Source organism: Arvicanthis niloticus, chromosome 6, assembly GCF_011762505.2.
Source record: "Arvicanthis niloticus isolate mArvNil1 chromosome 6, mArvNil1.pat.X, whole genome shotgun sequence".
NCBI lineage: Eukaryota > Metazoa > Chordata > Mammalia > Rodentia > Muridae > Arvicanthis > Arvicanthis niloticus.
In genome coordinates, this window is record NC_047663.1 from 85832135 (window position 1) to 85846065 (window position 13931).

The window sequence follows — 13931 nt, forward strand, 5'->3', positions numbered from 1 at the left end:
ATTCTAGCCCTTCCCCGTTACAGTTCTGTGTACTTTCTGCACCAAGCTCACTTCACACTGCCTGGATCTCTCTGCTTCCCCAACCCACAGCCTAGTTCATGCACCCCAAATACTGCACTTGAAGGAAAGTCTTATCTTTTTCAGAATTCAGACTCCCAGGCTCCAGGAAGCAGAAAAAAATGTCAGGGCTGGTCATGGGTATGTGCTGATGCCTGCAACACAAACAGGAACAAGCAGGTGTGTGTGTGTGTTGTAGATAGCAATCAATAGTGAATGAAAGAATGTGTAAGAAAATGAATGAATGAATGAATGAATGAATGAATACATTGCACAATGGAAAATGACATTCCCACAGAGGTCAAGAGAAAGTTGTCTGGTGCAAATCTTCAGCCAGGATTTATGCTGCTGGCTACATGTGGAAACCTCCCTCATCAATAATGCCCCTTGGGTTCTGTCACGACCTGTGTTTCCCACCTTGAAGTGCCCTTTTTTCTGCTTACCCTAGGAAAATACTTCCCTAGCAAAACATTTTTGCTAACCACTACTCTGGGCAATCTGGCTCACAATTAGGCTATTTCTGCTCTAGCCTAAATTCCATATTAGTGCCAACTTTCTCACTAATAACAAAGTCAGTCAGGGAAAGAACGGACATTTTGGGACAGAAGCCTTTTCTGTTTCTTTCATGGCATTGTGCCTCATGGAAAGTGAAGAGCAAATTTAGTCTGGCTCTAGATGGAAAGTCATGGCAGTGAAAACGTCTCTATGCTCTAAATTATGCCAGAATCTTCTGAGATCCTCAAGTACAGTCCCAGGTCTATTTCTCTGTCTGCTGATTCCAGAGCATCTGTAAAATGTTGACAGACCAAATCCCTTTTAGCACTGGGTGTAGTAGCTCCACGAAAGACCTTGTTTTCCAGAGAGGAAAAATAAACTCTCTCCCTCCCCCTCTCTTCTTCTTCTTCTTCTTCTTCTTCTTCTTCTTCTTCTTCTTCTTCTTCTTCTTCTTCTTCTTCTTCTCTCTCTCTCTCTCTCTCTCTCTCTCTCTCTCTCTCTCTCTCTCTCTCTTTCTCTCTTGTCTCTCCTCTCTTTCTTCTCTCTCCTTTCTTTCTTCTCTCTCTCCCTCTCTCTCCTGTCTCTCTCACCTCTTTTTCTCATTTCTCCTCTCTCTCCCCCTTCCTCTCTCTCCTCTTTCCCCTTCTCTCCTCTCTCTCCCCTTCTCTCCTCTCTCTCCCTTTCTCTCCTCTCTCTCACCCTCTCTCCCCCTTTCTTCCTCTCTCCTCTCTCTCTCTTCTCTCTCCCCATCTATCCTCTCTCTCCCCTCTCTTCTCTCTCTCCCTCTCTCCTATCTCTCCCTTTCCTCTCTTTCTCTCTCTCTCCTCTCACTTTCTCTCTCCTCTCTTTCTCTCTCTTTCTTGTTGCTTTGAGCTGGCCATTCCATCATATCAGTAAGAAAAGTAACCAGTACAGAAAACAATATGGGGAAGTGGAGTGAGACCATTGCTATGATAAACCTGACTGTGTAGTTCTTGGGCAATATTTTGAGGCTGCAATATGGAAGTGTTCAGTGCTTTAGGTTAGCATGCTGGAAGCAGAGCTTAATGAGCCATTCTCTCAGGGCTTGGAATATGGAAACGCTGAAAGAAACGTGGAAAATAGAAGTTTGAATCATGGGGTTTGAGAAGGAAGCAAGGGCTACATTGGGAAAAGGGTTAAAGACCATTTGTATGATGTTTTAGAAAATCCATGTATTGGCTTCATTCTGTCCGTGTTCTGAGAGCTTGCATGAGGTTGAATCTTAATATAATGGACTAGTTATCTTGTTTGATGGAGGAAATTTCAAGGCAGGGAAATATTCAGACTGGGATATGGCTTCTGTTTACTGCACTTATTCAAGTCTGTAGTGAAAAGAGCATAAAGTTTGGCACATTAAAAATGTGCAGTTTCTTGAGGATAAGAGTTTGAACACACTGAAAATTACAGCCATGAGGGCTTCAAAGGAGGCTATAATGGTTAAAGAACAATATCCTGCCCTGACATGGGATAGTAGGTGTGTGTGTGTGTGTGTGTGTGTGTGTGTGTGTGTGTGTGTGTGTGTGTGTGTAAGATCCCACCTGTGAAAGGCTCTTTTTAAAATGTAAATTTATCTGAAAGGAGAGAGTTTGAACAGAGAATTCAGCTAAAGAGGTCTTCTGCTCCCAGAAAGCAAATACCTAGGGGAGTGTTTTCCTGGGATCAGTGCACAAAGCTTCTATGCTGTGCTTCACTGGGATTAGGCCCCATCATCTTCCCCTCTATACCAATCCCTGTTCACACTCCTGGGAACTTATCAGAACTTGGCAGCGTCACCCACATAGTGTTTTACCAGCTGAGTTTTGGTGTTGCTTTGGTCTAACCATCTCTTGCTATATTCGGTTTTGGAATGAGAATGTTTACTCTATGCCATCGAACAATTGACCTATGAAACTTGTTTTTGATTGTACAGGGGCTCAGAGTTGAGGGAGTACTTGCATCTCAGAGGACATTCTGCATTTACACTTTCAAATGATGCTGAAACTGTTAAATCCTATTGGTGGTTTTGAAGTCGGACTGAAATTCATTTTGCATTATGAGATGGCCATGAACCTATGGGGACAAAGGATGAAGCATTATGATTTTAAAGTGATATGTGGGGGCATCAAGTTGACAAGGGCTAGCTTTATGGTGTTTTATATTGATATTAGCTTGACGGGATCTACGAATCAGCTAGGAAATAAGATAAGGGCGTGCTTATGAGGGATTTTTCTGCGGAGGTAAACGGAGGTATGATGACCCACCCTAAAAATAGGAAGCAACATTTCACAGGCTAGGTCCTGTACTGAGTTAAAATGAACTAGAAATTGACAACATTCATGTCTCTGCTTCCTGACAGCAAGTGCAATGTGACCAGCTGCCTCACGCTCCTACTACCATGATGGACTGCTACTAACAGGCCAAGTAAAACCTCCCACCCTTAAATTGCTTTTGCTGTGGTATTTTATAACAACAGTAAAAGGGAAAAGACAGTGTTGCCACCACAGGTCCATAGCACAGTAAACCTTTCATCTTCATACACTGGTTTTCTCAGGTATGGTTGTGACAGAAAGCTGGCTAACAAAGGTTGTCACAGAAGCTAGGAAGGTTCCTCCATTCCCAGAGGTTTAGGACAATCCAGTTGTTTCTGGCTGACAGCCCCTCATTTCAATCACGAATCACAGGCTTTGGAAAGCCACTCGTGATGTTTGTATCTGCTTTCTCCGGCTGTAGGTTTGGGAAATCCATAGTGGCATTCATGATGCACTATTACCTGGCCCAGCAGGCTCTGAGCTTGAAATAGGCTGACTTCTTTGGTGCTGAGGAAAGGGAGGTCCATGCGTGAAATCATCTGTTGACAAAAGCCTTAAGTTAGCAAATTCTGATGGCCTCTCAAGGCTCCAGTCAAACATCATTTTGAAAGGGCCTTGTCTGGTCCATTTGCCCTCTCAGTTTTTCTTTCCTAAATTAAATTTTATGTCTCTTCTCTAAGCTAATGTGGCTCTTGCCTCTCTCTATCTTCAAATGATCTCCCCAGGACTGTGAGCTTCCTGAGGGCAAGACTCATGACAACTTACCTCTCTCTGCATCTTTGGTGTCATCCCAGGACAAGTGAGGCCAAGCAGGACCCCGAGTTGACTAGATTGCTGGAGGAAGAGTGGCTAGGAGGGCATCCATCACAGATGACAGAGCCTACTGACACCGGAAGCTTGAGAGGCTCCTTGTAGGGATCTGGCCTTAGGTCTTTCGCCTTCCTTAGTGTCCTCTCTTGATATCACTGGCTCTTCACAAACCGTCTCTCTTCTGCATTGCACATCAGCCTGAAAGTGAGGCTCGTTTGCCTAGCATCCCCCATCTGGAGCATCCCCGAGCTGTGAGCATGAATACTAATGCACTATGAAGATTCCAGCCCAGAAATGAACTCAGGACTATCAATTAGCAACCCTAGCACCAGAATGAACCCACATTCAGATGTTGTGGGTCAGCTCAGTGCAAGACAGGACAACAGAAACCAGAAGTAAGCCCAGTGAGCAACCATTGCCAAGACTGTTCTGTGGGAACAAGGAAGGGAAACTTTGCAAAAAATACACAGAGGGGAGAGGCAGCTTCAACTCCCGTGCCTTTCACCTTCTCCCTCAGCTCCTGGGGGAAAGGGTGGTCTTCTCAGGAAGGCAGGTAGCAATTGTCCCTCCTCCTCTTCCCACTCCCCCTGCCCTTGGATGTGCTGAGCCATGTGCATGGGTTCTGTGATGTCATCCAAGACAAAGGTTTTCCCTAGCTGCTCTTCTGTGATGTGGGGTAGCCATTCTGGAGTGTTGGAGTGCATATCTTCGGTCACCCCGAAGATATGCACTCCAACTTCATGATGCCACAGTTACCTCCCTCTTTCTCTCTGGCTCCTTGTTTCTTTCTGGCTTCTCATCTGAGAGGAGTAGAGCTTGGCCCTTGAAGGCAGACAGAGCTGAGCTCAGAGCCTTATGCTATAGATCACATCAGGTTTGTGTCTGGGGCAGATGCCATGGTCAATCTGTGCCTCAGTTTACCAATCTATGAAATGGAGAAGAGAGCACTACCTGCCACGGGGATGCTGCTGGAATCTCCATAACCACAGCTTACTGTGATGTGCCAGCAATGTGGCTCTGCCTGTTTCACAAATGGCTGAACTTTAATTTCTGTTCCAAGTTCCCATTTCTCTCAGTGATAAGAGAAATAGTTCAAAATACCCAGCGCCCAACATCGTCTGAACATTTGGAGTAGGTTTACAGTACACTGCAGTAGAGGTAGGCTTCACCTTGGGTATGCAGCCCCAGATAGCCCCTCCTTATGCCCAGTCTGATCACTGTGCCACTGGGTCACAGCTGGGACCGCTCAGCCTAGACCAGACATTTGCTGGCTCCCTGTGACTTCTGAGCCAGCTACTCTTGGGCTTGGGAGCATGATTGTTCTCGAGAGATTCACCCAGAAGGGGCAGATCAGGACTCTTGTTTGGTGTCGGCTTGGGGCATGCAGCTCTATAACATTCCTACACAGAAAGAAGCCCTTTCCATCACTCTAGCCGAATCCAGTCTTTGGAGTTCTCTCAGCATCCACACCCTACCGGAGCTTGTGCTTCCAATGAGCTAAGCATATACCAACCCCCAGGTGCCCCTTGCAATTGTCAAGGATGAAACCTCCCTCAGCTACTCTCTTACTGATAAGAGTAGACTGTTCCAGGCTTTTTATTGCATGCTAAACCTCCATGCACCAAAACCCAAGAAAATAACCCATTGTTTCTATAACACGGAGCCCAGGCAGGAGAGTCCACGGGTCTCAAATGTGGAGGTGAGTGTGTGCTGACAGGAAATAACAAATTCTGTGAAGATTCCCCCAGCTTTATACTCTCATGTTTCAGCAGATCTTGTCCCAGAGTCAGCCCACAACACAATAGTGACAGGAGTCCTTCTAATCTCTCACTCCGCTAGGGCTGCCTTACTCCCAGACAGCTGTGTGCACTGGGAACTGGATCATACTGACAGGTTCATTGCTGCGGTGTGGTGCTGGATGCATCCATCCGCTTATAGCTGGCATTATTACGAATGATCATCAGGCTGCCTTTCCATCCTCCCCCCCCCCCCCCCGATCTCTTCCTCCTGGGTCTTCGTTTGTAGAATGCCTGGAAGGAAAACAGATCCTGCACATGCCCTAGCAGGCTATGTCTGCAGCCCCAGAGCACTGGGGGTACCCTGAGAGTTAGACTTGTCATTCAGAGGCTCCAGGACCCTGCACCTTCACTTGGCTTCTGTCTTTCAGCTCTGAGAAAATGTAGAATATCTGCTACCCTCGGTATGCTTCTGCCTACCCAGAGGAGAAGGCAGTCGCCTGGGTGGCAGGAGAGAAAACTGGGAGATCAAGAAACAGAGGTACTGAACTGCAAGCCGGCTCCACCACTCACTTTCTATATGACATTGGACAGGCCAGCACCCTCTCTGCGCCGTAGGGGCCTCATATACTAAATGAGAGCTAATGAAAGTGCTGGCCACATGAGGCTATTGAAATGATGGAGTGAGGCTCGGCATGTGACTGGAACATGGTAAGAACACCAAGGAGGATGGCTGCCCTCGTTAACGTAACAATTACATAACCAGAGAAGAGTGGTGCCAGGGAATGAACACACTTGCCCAAGGAGGTGAGAGGGAGCCACTTTCTGCACATACTTAACAAAGACAAGAAATTCTGAGTGAATTTCACAGTGCATGTCTGCCACGAAGCTCAATACCACAGCGAGACAAGGGATGGTGACCCACAGCCTCCCTCACCTTTGCCTCATCCCTGCTCAGACCCTCATCCCTGACTCTCCACATCCTCTGACTCTCATCCTTTGTGTGTGGTTCCTCTCCTATGATTTTCATCTTCCAAAGCTGACCTAGACCTCTAGTGGTCTCAACTTTTATTTATCCTAGGATTTTGAGTGAGGCTGGCCAGTGGCCAGAGTCAAGCCTGGTATCCTGGATAGCATACATGGAGAGGGGATTCTGATGGCTGGCATGTGATGAGGTGGGTTTTTTTTTGTTTGTTTTTTTTTTTTTTTTTTTGTCAGATTTTTCATCCCCTGAGACTGTGAGCAACACAGTAAGCACAGACCTGTCATTCCCAAGGCAGGCTCGGCTGTGACAAGCAAAAGGAGTTCACTCAGCACCTTCACTGGTGTGAAGATGACTGCATGAAGGTCATCATCAATGCAATAATGACCTTGGGCCTCGAAGTCCTCCGAACCACCCACGGAAACCCTTACATGCTGCCCTCAGTTAACCCTAGATGTTACCATGGCTATCTTATAGATGTGCATACCGGACCTTATAAAGTTGAAGTCACATAGCCCAGAGGCAAATAGATCATGCCCCTTCCTTCTTCCCTCTTTCATGGGTGTAGTTTCTGAACCGGATGTCCACAAATGTGCTTTGTGGGAGACTCATGGATTTAAGTGCGGGCTCATGGGCACACAGCTGCTCTAGGGGGAAACGTGGAGAGTGTCTCCTGTTCTCTAGTGCTTGAACATATCTGAATCCACCCATCTTCCCGAGCCCACCCCTGGAGAGCCACTCGATCAAGGTGCATGAAGCGTCTACCCTGTTCCTAGTGTAGTGTGGGCACCAAGCCTCTGGGCTCCAGGAATCCCCCTCCTCCACAGGATCTGGGCAACTTAGCACTCGGCTGGCAGCATCTCAGCTGCGTGGGTGGCTGCACTCTGTCTGAACTCACCCGGCCCTGGTGACGCCTGCGCCAGCGCTAGAGTAGGAAGGGGGATCCCTTGGGCCAGTGCAGCCACTCAGGGCACGTGCCAGAGCCTGTGCGTTCGGATGTCCCCAGCCCCCTCCTCCCTTCCCCTGAAGCTCACATTAGTTCTGCTCCCAAGAGAACGTGATGAGCCTCGACAGATGAAACCATGCTTGATACACAGGAACATGGCCTGAGAGGACGCTCCTCTTGAAGCCCAAGTCCTATTCAAAGTTCCCTTCTCTTTCCTGGGGAGACAGAGATGTAAGTAAAAGGGACCAGCAGGGGAAATTGAGGCACAGAGTGAAGTTTTCTAAGTTAGGAGAGCCATCCAGCTCTGGAGACCCTCACCAGGTACTTTGATAATTGCAACCACTTTCAGCTTCAGCCCGTTCTTGTCATTGATGTTCTCAGCAGGGTTGGGGGGGTATGGAGTGGGCGGTGTTGGGGGGGACTTTCTTAACAGTCGGATGCTTTACCCAAGGTCACATAGCCAGTCCGGAACTCACAACCTGATTTAAGAGTTGTGTTCACATCCATGGCCCGTGAAGCTTTGATGTGCTTAGAGCATTGGTCTGCACAGATGTGTCCTGTGAAGATCCTCCGAGTACCTGACACCCCGGACTCTCCAGCATCCTTCTTTTCTTCCGGCATGAATTGAGACTGTGAGGGGGACAATCTGCAGCCACAACGCGCAGCTCCTTGAGTTCAGAACTTCCTGCTTTTTCTTATTTAGTGTGGACTTGCATGATCAAGATATAGCCGACTTAGCTATGCAATGTTTAAGGATCATGTGTAGAATCGATGACCAGATTGCTGAGCCCCAAGTAAAGGGCAGCAGACCAGCTGTGTGCTTTGGGGAGGGTACCAATGTCCTTTCTCCTTTTGGTCTTGCCCAGTCCTCATGCCAACCCATGAAGTGGCTATGTTCATGTGTCAGACGAGGAAGTGGACACAGAGACACAGTCACTAGAAGGGACTTGACCTCAGGAACTAAGTGATGAAATCATCTTTACATCTCAACTGGTGACAGTTGACTATCTGTGTCCCCTGGGGAGGCTCTGGAGCTCCTTCATGTGTGAGGGATGGGGTGAGGTGGAGTGGGTATGTATGCAAAGCAAGAACCTCTGCCTTTGCCTTCTAAAGCTTCCTGTCTATTTGAGGAGGCCAACTTATGCATGCAGAACATTTGGGAAATGGGACAAGAAGCAGTGAGGGAGCGTAGCACTGAACTATACATGATCAGGTGCCAACCGCATTCTCTGCTTTCACTAATCTCGGTCTCTTAATACCAGATGGGGACCCTGAGAATAGATTTCCTACCCGACAGATGAAGAGCAAAGATGGAAGCCACAGGGAAAGCTGAGGCTTACTGGGTTCTGTACCCATTAATGCATCACCATGCCTGGTCCACAGCAGCAGGCATGGCAGGTGGCCAGCCTCGATCACAGGCTTATGGATGTATTAGGTACATATTGAGGGTTTTGCAAAAAGTGTCTCACCAACCTCACAGTAGCAGGGTGAGGGAAATGTCCATATAATGCACAAGATGAAAGTAGGGCTCAGAGAAATTGCTCATCATACCCAGTGTCACACAGCAAGGGGGCGGGGTGGATCTGAACTCAGTTCTATCAACTCCCAAACTCCAGCCATCTTGTTACTTCTGTTTGTGGCAAGAGGAACTGCTGTTGACCTTATGGATGGGAAGATGTGAGGTTTGGGGAGGTGAGAGGTGAAAGGTGAAAGGTGAGGTGGACAAGAAAATAATGAAGTTAGGGACAAAAGAAAAGGGAGGGAGCAGGAGAGTGGCCAGAGGAGGGGGCAAGAACAGGCTTTATGTTAAATATGCCCAGATAAGCACTGACATACTTTCTCAGGATCCCCATACACCTCTGACCACCCCACCCCTTCCCTCCAAATAGCCTCAGAGGAATGTTCTAAAGGAGTACTGTGTAGAAGCTCACGCCTTGATTCTTGTGCATTCTGAGGGTATAGACTGAACACTATACCCTATAGTCAAGGTGGCTCGGGCAATAGGAAGCTGTCTCTTGCAGTCCCAGACTCAGGAAGTCTACAACCAAGACCTGAAATCATTGAGCACAAGTGGTACAGAATCCCAGTTATGCACACCCATCTTTGTGCATGTAGGGTTCATGAAGGGACTGCGTTTGCCTCCCTTTCCTCTTCTTCTTGGTGTTTTCTTCTCCACGTATTCCTCAGACTTTGTGAATGTGTCCCACATGGTGTATGCTCTTTCGTTGTACAGTGTGTGGTGTGTGTGGTGTTCATTTGTGGATAAGACCTACGCCTTAGAGTAATAGCAAGAATAAATGGGCTAGTTTGAGTGTAACTATTTGGTTGAGAGTGGGCAGGTGTGTCACAAACAGTTGTTGAATGACTGAGGTAGTGAATGACTCTTCTCTTGAGACAGTGTGCGTCTTAAATGGTCAAGAATAATCTAGCAGTCATCAGTTTTTAGTAATTAACTGAACACGGAGCCTGGTGGTTTGAATGAGAATGGCCCCCCAGAGGATCATGTATTTGAATTTTTGGTCCCTAGTTGGTGGGACTGGAAAGGTTTAGGAGGTGTGGTCTTGTGGGAAGCCCACTCCATTTCCAGTTAGCTATCTCTGTCTGTGCTTGTGCATAATACTATAAGCTTTCAGCTAGTGCTCCAATACCATGCCTGCCTGCCTGCCTGCCTGCCTGCCTGCCTGCCTGCCTGCTTGCCTGTCTGCCTGTCTGCTGCCTGCCTGCCTGTCTGCCTGCCTGCCTGCCTGTCTGCCTGCCTGCCTGCCTGCCTGCTGCCTGCCTGCCTGTCTGCCTGCCTGCTTGCCTGTCTGCTTGCCTGTCTGCCTGTCTGCTGCCTGCCTGCCTGTCTGCCTGCCTGCCTGCCTGCCTGCCTGTCTGCCTGCCTGCCTGCTGCCTGCCTGCCTGTCTGCCTGCCTGCTTGCCTGTCTGCTTGCCTGTCTGCCTGTCTGCTGCCTGCCTGCCTGCCTGCCTGTCTGCCTGCCTGCCTGCCTGCCTGCCTGCCTGCCTGCCTGCCTGCCTGTCTGCCTGTCTGCCTGCCCCCTGCCATAAAGGGCATGGGCTCACCCTCTGAAACTGTAAGCAAGTCCCCAGTAATCTTCCTTCTACTAGTTGCCTTAGACATGGTATCTCTTCACAGTTAAAAGAAAGTAACTAAGATCTTAGCCAAAAACAAAACCAACAACAAAAAACCTCTCATCTTCCTTGCTTCCTCCCTCCCTCCCTCCCACATAGAGTGACTACATCTGTGTCAGACCAGCAGCTGAACAGATAGGGTGGCGCTATAGCAGCGCACAGGGAAAGCCAAATAGAAAGAAAGACAATGAAATTGAAGGTTCTAAGGTGGGCAAAGGGAGTCTCAGGTGCTTCTTTTTGGAAACTCCAAAGGAGGTACTGGCTGGGCACCAGGAGAGCTTCCTAGTGGAGATGAGATGTGATGATCAACGCTGGCAGAGGGTTACCAGAGAGAGAGCAGATGTGGGATACACTAGGCAGAGGAGACACAAGTGGCCTGAAGCAGGATCCAAGAGAGCACCTCTGGGCAATAGATAGGGCTTGTGTGGTTAGATCCCCCAAAGGCAGACCAATAGACAGGAAGAATTGGTAGACAAAGCCAGGCTACAAAAGGCTCACCGGCTGGAACTTCATACTGGTAACTTCATGCTATTCCCATTGCTCAGAGACAACTAAATCTACACCTCTAGAACGTAGCCATGTCTGGTCCATAAAGCAGAGGGATTCCTCTGTAGCCTGCTTCTTCAGAGGACTGTAGCAAGGAAACAAGAGAGTGGCATCCTGGCCTTTGGTAACTTTGCAAATGCTGCCCTGCTTATGAGGATTCAAATCATGTGACTAGCAGAGCCAGTGGGGGCACTTTGGTATGTCTGTGTGTGATATATTGGAGGAACTTGTAAAGACATCTGGGGCAGCACCATGTTCTCCTTATCAAGGCCCTCCTCTGTTCCTTGAATGACACTAGATTAGTCATCTTCTGAGAACCCCAACTTCAGATTTTCCTACCTTTCCCAGAGGACAAGAAAGAGAAAGGAACCACCTCCTATGTCCATCACCATCCAGCACTCCAGGGGGAAAGGCTCAGGCAATCCCGAAACACCTGGTAGAGAGCCGAGGCTTTGAACTGGGTGGAACTCAGAGCAGATCTTTTCAGCCCAGAGGTCCCCTAGTGCCTTCATTTGCCAACACAAATGACCCTAGGAGATTATGACAGAGCCCTGGATAATAAATTCTAGCCCCAAGTTCTGGCTGGACAACTTCAGACAAGTTCCTAATTCTGAACAGTCCTCAGTTTCTCTCCATGGTGATGGCAGGCCTGAAGCAACTAGCCTACAGGGCTTTCGTGGGTGTCACATGAGTGATGTGATCCCACAGCAGGGGGCAATGCAAATGAAAGGCGAATACAATACTGAGTCATCCAGGCTGCAGGAAACAGGACTCCTGTTGGGATCTGAGCAAGGGTTAAGTGCTGCCAAGGTGAAGCAGCTATCCGGAGTCCCTGAGCCAAGGCGCTGGCCACCTGTGGCCCTGAAGGGCAGCTAGTGGGCTGGATGAAGAGAGGTAGCTCCTCACCAGTCCTAACTGGAGTCAGACTGCACTCCTCTATGTGCAAGTTTATGTGTGTGAGGGAGCTGATGGCTCTTTGCACAGTGAGCACTTATGAGGGTCTTGGCTGAGGTCTTACAGGTGCACACACATACCCTTGTGTGTATTATGGGTTTGGAGTCTGCTTGCAGAATCTCAATTTCTGTGTAGGCCTGAGAGACCTGTGCCCATATGTTCATGGTAGCATATATGTATGCGTGTTTATGAAGCCATATGTTGAGGGATGCTGTGAGCTCCAAACACAGCATGTGTCTGGGTGCTGCAGAGGAAATGACTGGACAGGGGTCTGGGAACAGCGGGGGGTTGGGGATTCTCTGGGCAAATGCACATGGAATTCTCAGTGAAAGTCCAGGCAGACAGGACAAACAGGCAGCTAGGCTGGGGAAGAGGAAATTTGGAGCTTTCTAGGGAGACACCTGTCATCAGCTGCTACCAGGAGGTGAGGCTACAGGTCCCCAATCATTGCCTTTTCAGTGGAAAGCTGAAGTGGGGCTTGAGGGTCCTTGTCACCTGAAGGGAAGGCCATGGAAGGGACATTGCTTTCTAAATTCAAGGGTTACCCCCTGGGTCCCTAACTCAAGGACTGCCCCCACAGATGATTGATCAGCAGGTGAGAAAGCAAACACACACACACACAGAGAGAGAGAGAGAGAGAGAGAGAGAGAGAGAGAGAGAGAGAGAGAGAGAGAGAGAGAAAACACAAAGAGGGGGAGGGGCAGCAAGAGCCTAAGGGGACTTGTAACTACCTCTTTCTCCCCACTTCCCCCACTTCCTGTCACTAGAAATGAGCCCTGGCTCTAGGGTATTCTGCAGGTCCCCAACACCTCCTACAGAGTTGAGGTGAGCTTGATGACAACTCTTTTTGGGTGGGGCAGACTTTCCCCCACCCCAGAAAGGCAGGCAGTGGTTAAATGATTTTCTCTGAAGTCAAATGAAATCTTAATGCCCTCCGTCACACACACACACACACACACACACACACACACACACACACACAGACTGAGAGAGAGAGAGAGAGAGAGAGAGAGAGAGAGAGAGAGAGAGAGAGAGAGAGAGGCGCGCACACACACACGCACACGCACACAGGCACACACTCACGCACACACACACAGAGGCACACATGCACACTCACATTCACATATTCATGTTCATCCTTGGGGTCACCCGCTGCCTCCTTCCCAAGCTGCATCCACCAGCCAGGTGCCTGACCGCATCTGTCTGCCCAGGAGGACATCCCCAGTGTCCCACACAGCCAGGAGTAGAGCAGTACAGACAGCTGGGCCAGCTCCCCACCCCGCCCCTCCGCGGTCCCCCGCAGCGGCCTCCGCCACCCCCACCCCCCACCCCGCACCCGGTTCTCAGCCCCGCTCCACTCCGCGCTGGTCCCCAGCGCTGTTCATTCATGATTGGTACTCGGCCCCCTGAGATCCAGCCCGAGCGCGGGGCGGAGCGGCCGGGTGGCAGCAGGGGCGGGCGGGCGGAGCGCAGCTCCCGCACCGCACGCGGCGCGGGCTCGGCAGCCTCGGCCGGGCAGGCACGCCGGCCCCGTGTCCAGCATCAGACAGGCTTTGGGGCTCGGGGCTTGGCCCTCGGAGAGGCCAGAGGCCCGGCTGGGTGCCCGCACAGGGGGGCGCCTGTGAAGGCTCCCGCGAGCCCCTGGGCCCCGGGAGTCAGTGCATGTGCCTGGCTGGAGAAGGCAGCAGCACAAGCTCCAAGCGCCCCGGCCCCACGCTTTCTGAATACCAAGCTGCAGGCGAGCTGCCCGGGGCTTTTTTGCTTTCCTGCTTTCCCCCTTCTCCAATTCAAAGTGGGCAGTCCACGCTGATTTCTTTTCAGGGGAGGGGAGAGACAGGGCCTGGGGTCCCAAGTCTCACACAAGTCTTCGCTGCCATGGGGGCCGTCATGGGCACCTTCTCATCCCTGCAGACCAAACAAAGGCGACCCTCTAAAGGTAAGCACTCTGTCCTCCATTTGCTCCC

At 49.8% G+C, this 13931-nt stretch overlaps 1 protein-coding gene across 3 annotated transcripts in view; it reads left to right on the forward strand.

The window, feature by feature from the left end:
* Positions 1-13931, forward strand: part of Kcnip1 (potassium voltage-gated channel interacting protein 1) — a 376538-nt gene that overhangs the window by 138200 nt on the left and 224407 nt on the right. For 2 of the 3 annotated variants that reach the window (XM_034507343.2, XM_034507344.2), the window contains exon 1: positions 13426-13903. The exons of the other annotated variant lie outside the window; for it this stretch is intronic. In XM_034507343.2, the coding sequence (XP_034363234.1) occupies positions 13630-13903 (274 nt within the window). In that variant the 5' untranslated portion in view covers positions 13426-13629. Of the gene's footprint in view, positions 1-13425; positions 13904-13931 lie in introns of those variants that run through there. 3 annotated transcript variants of the gene reach the window in all.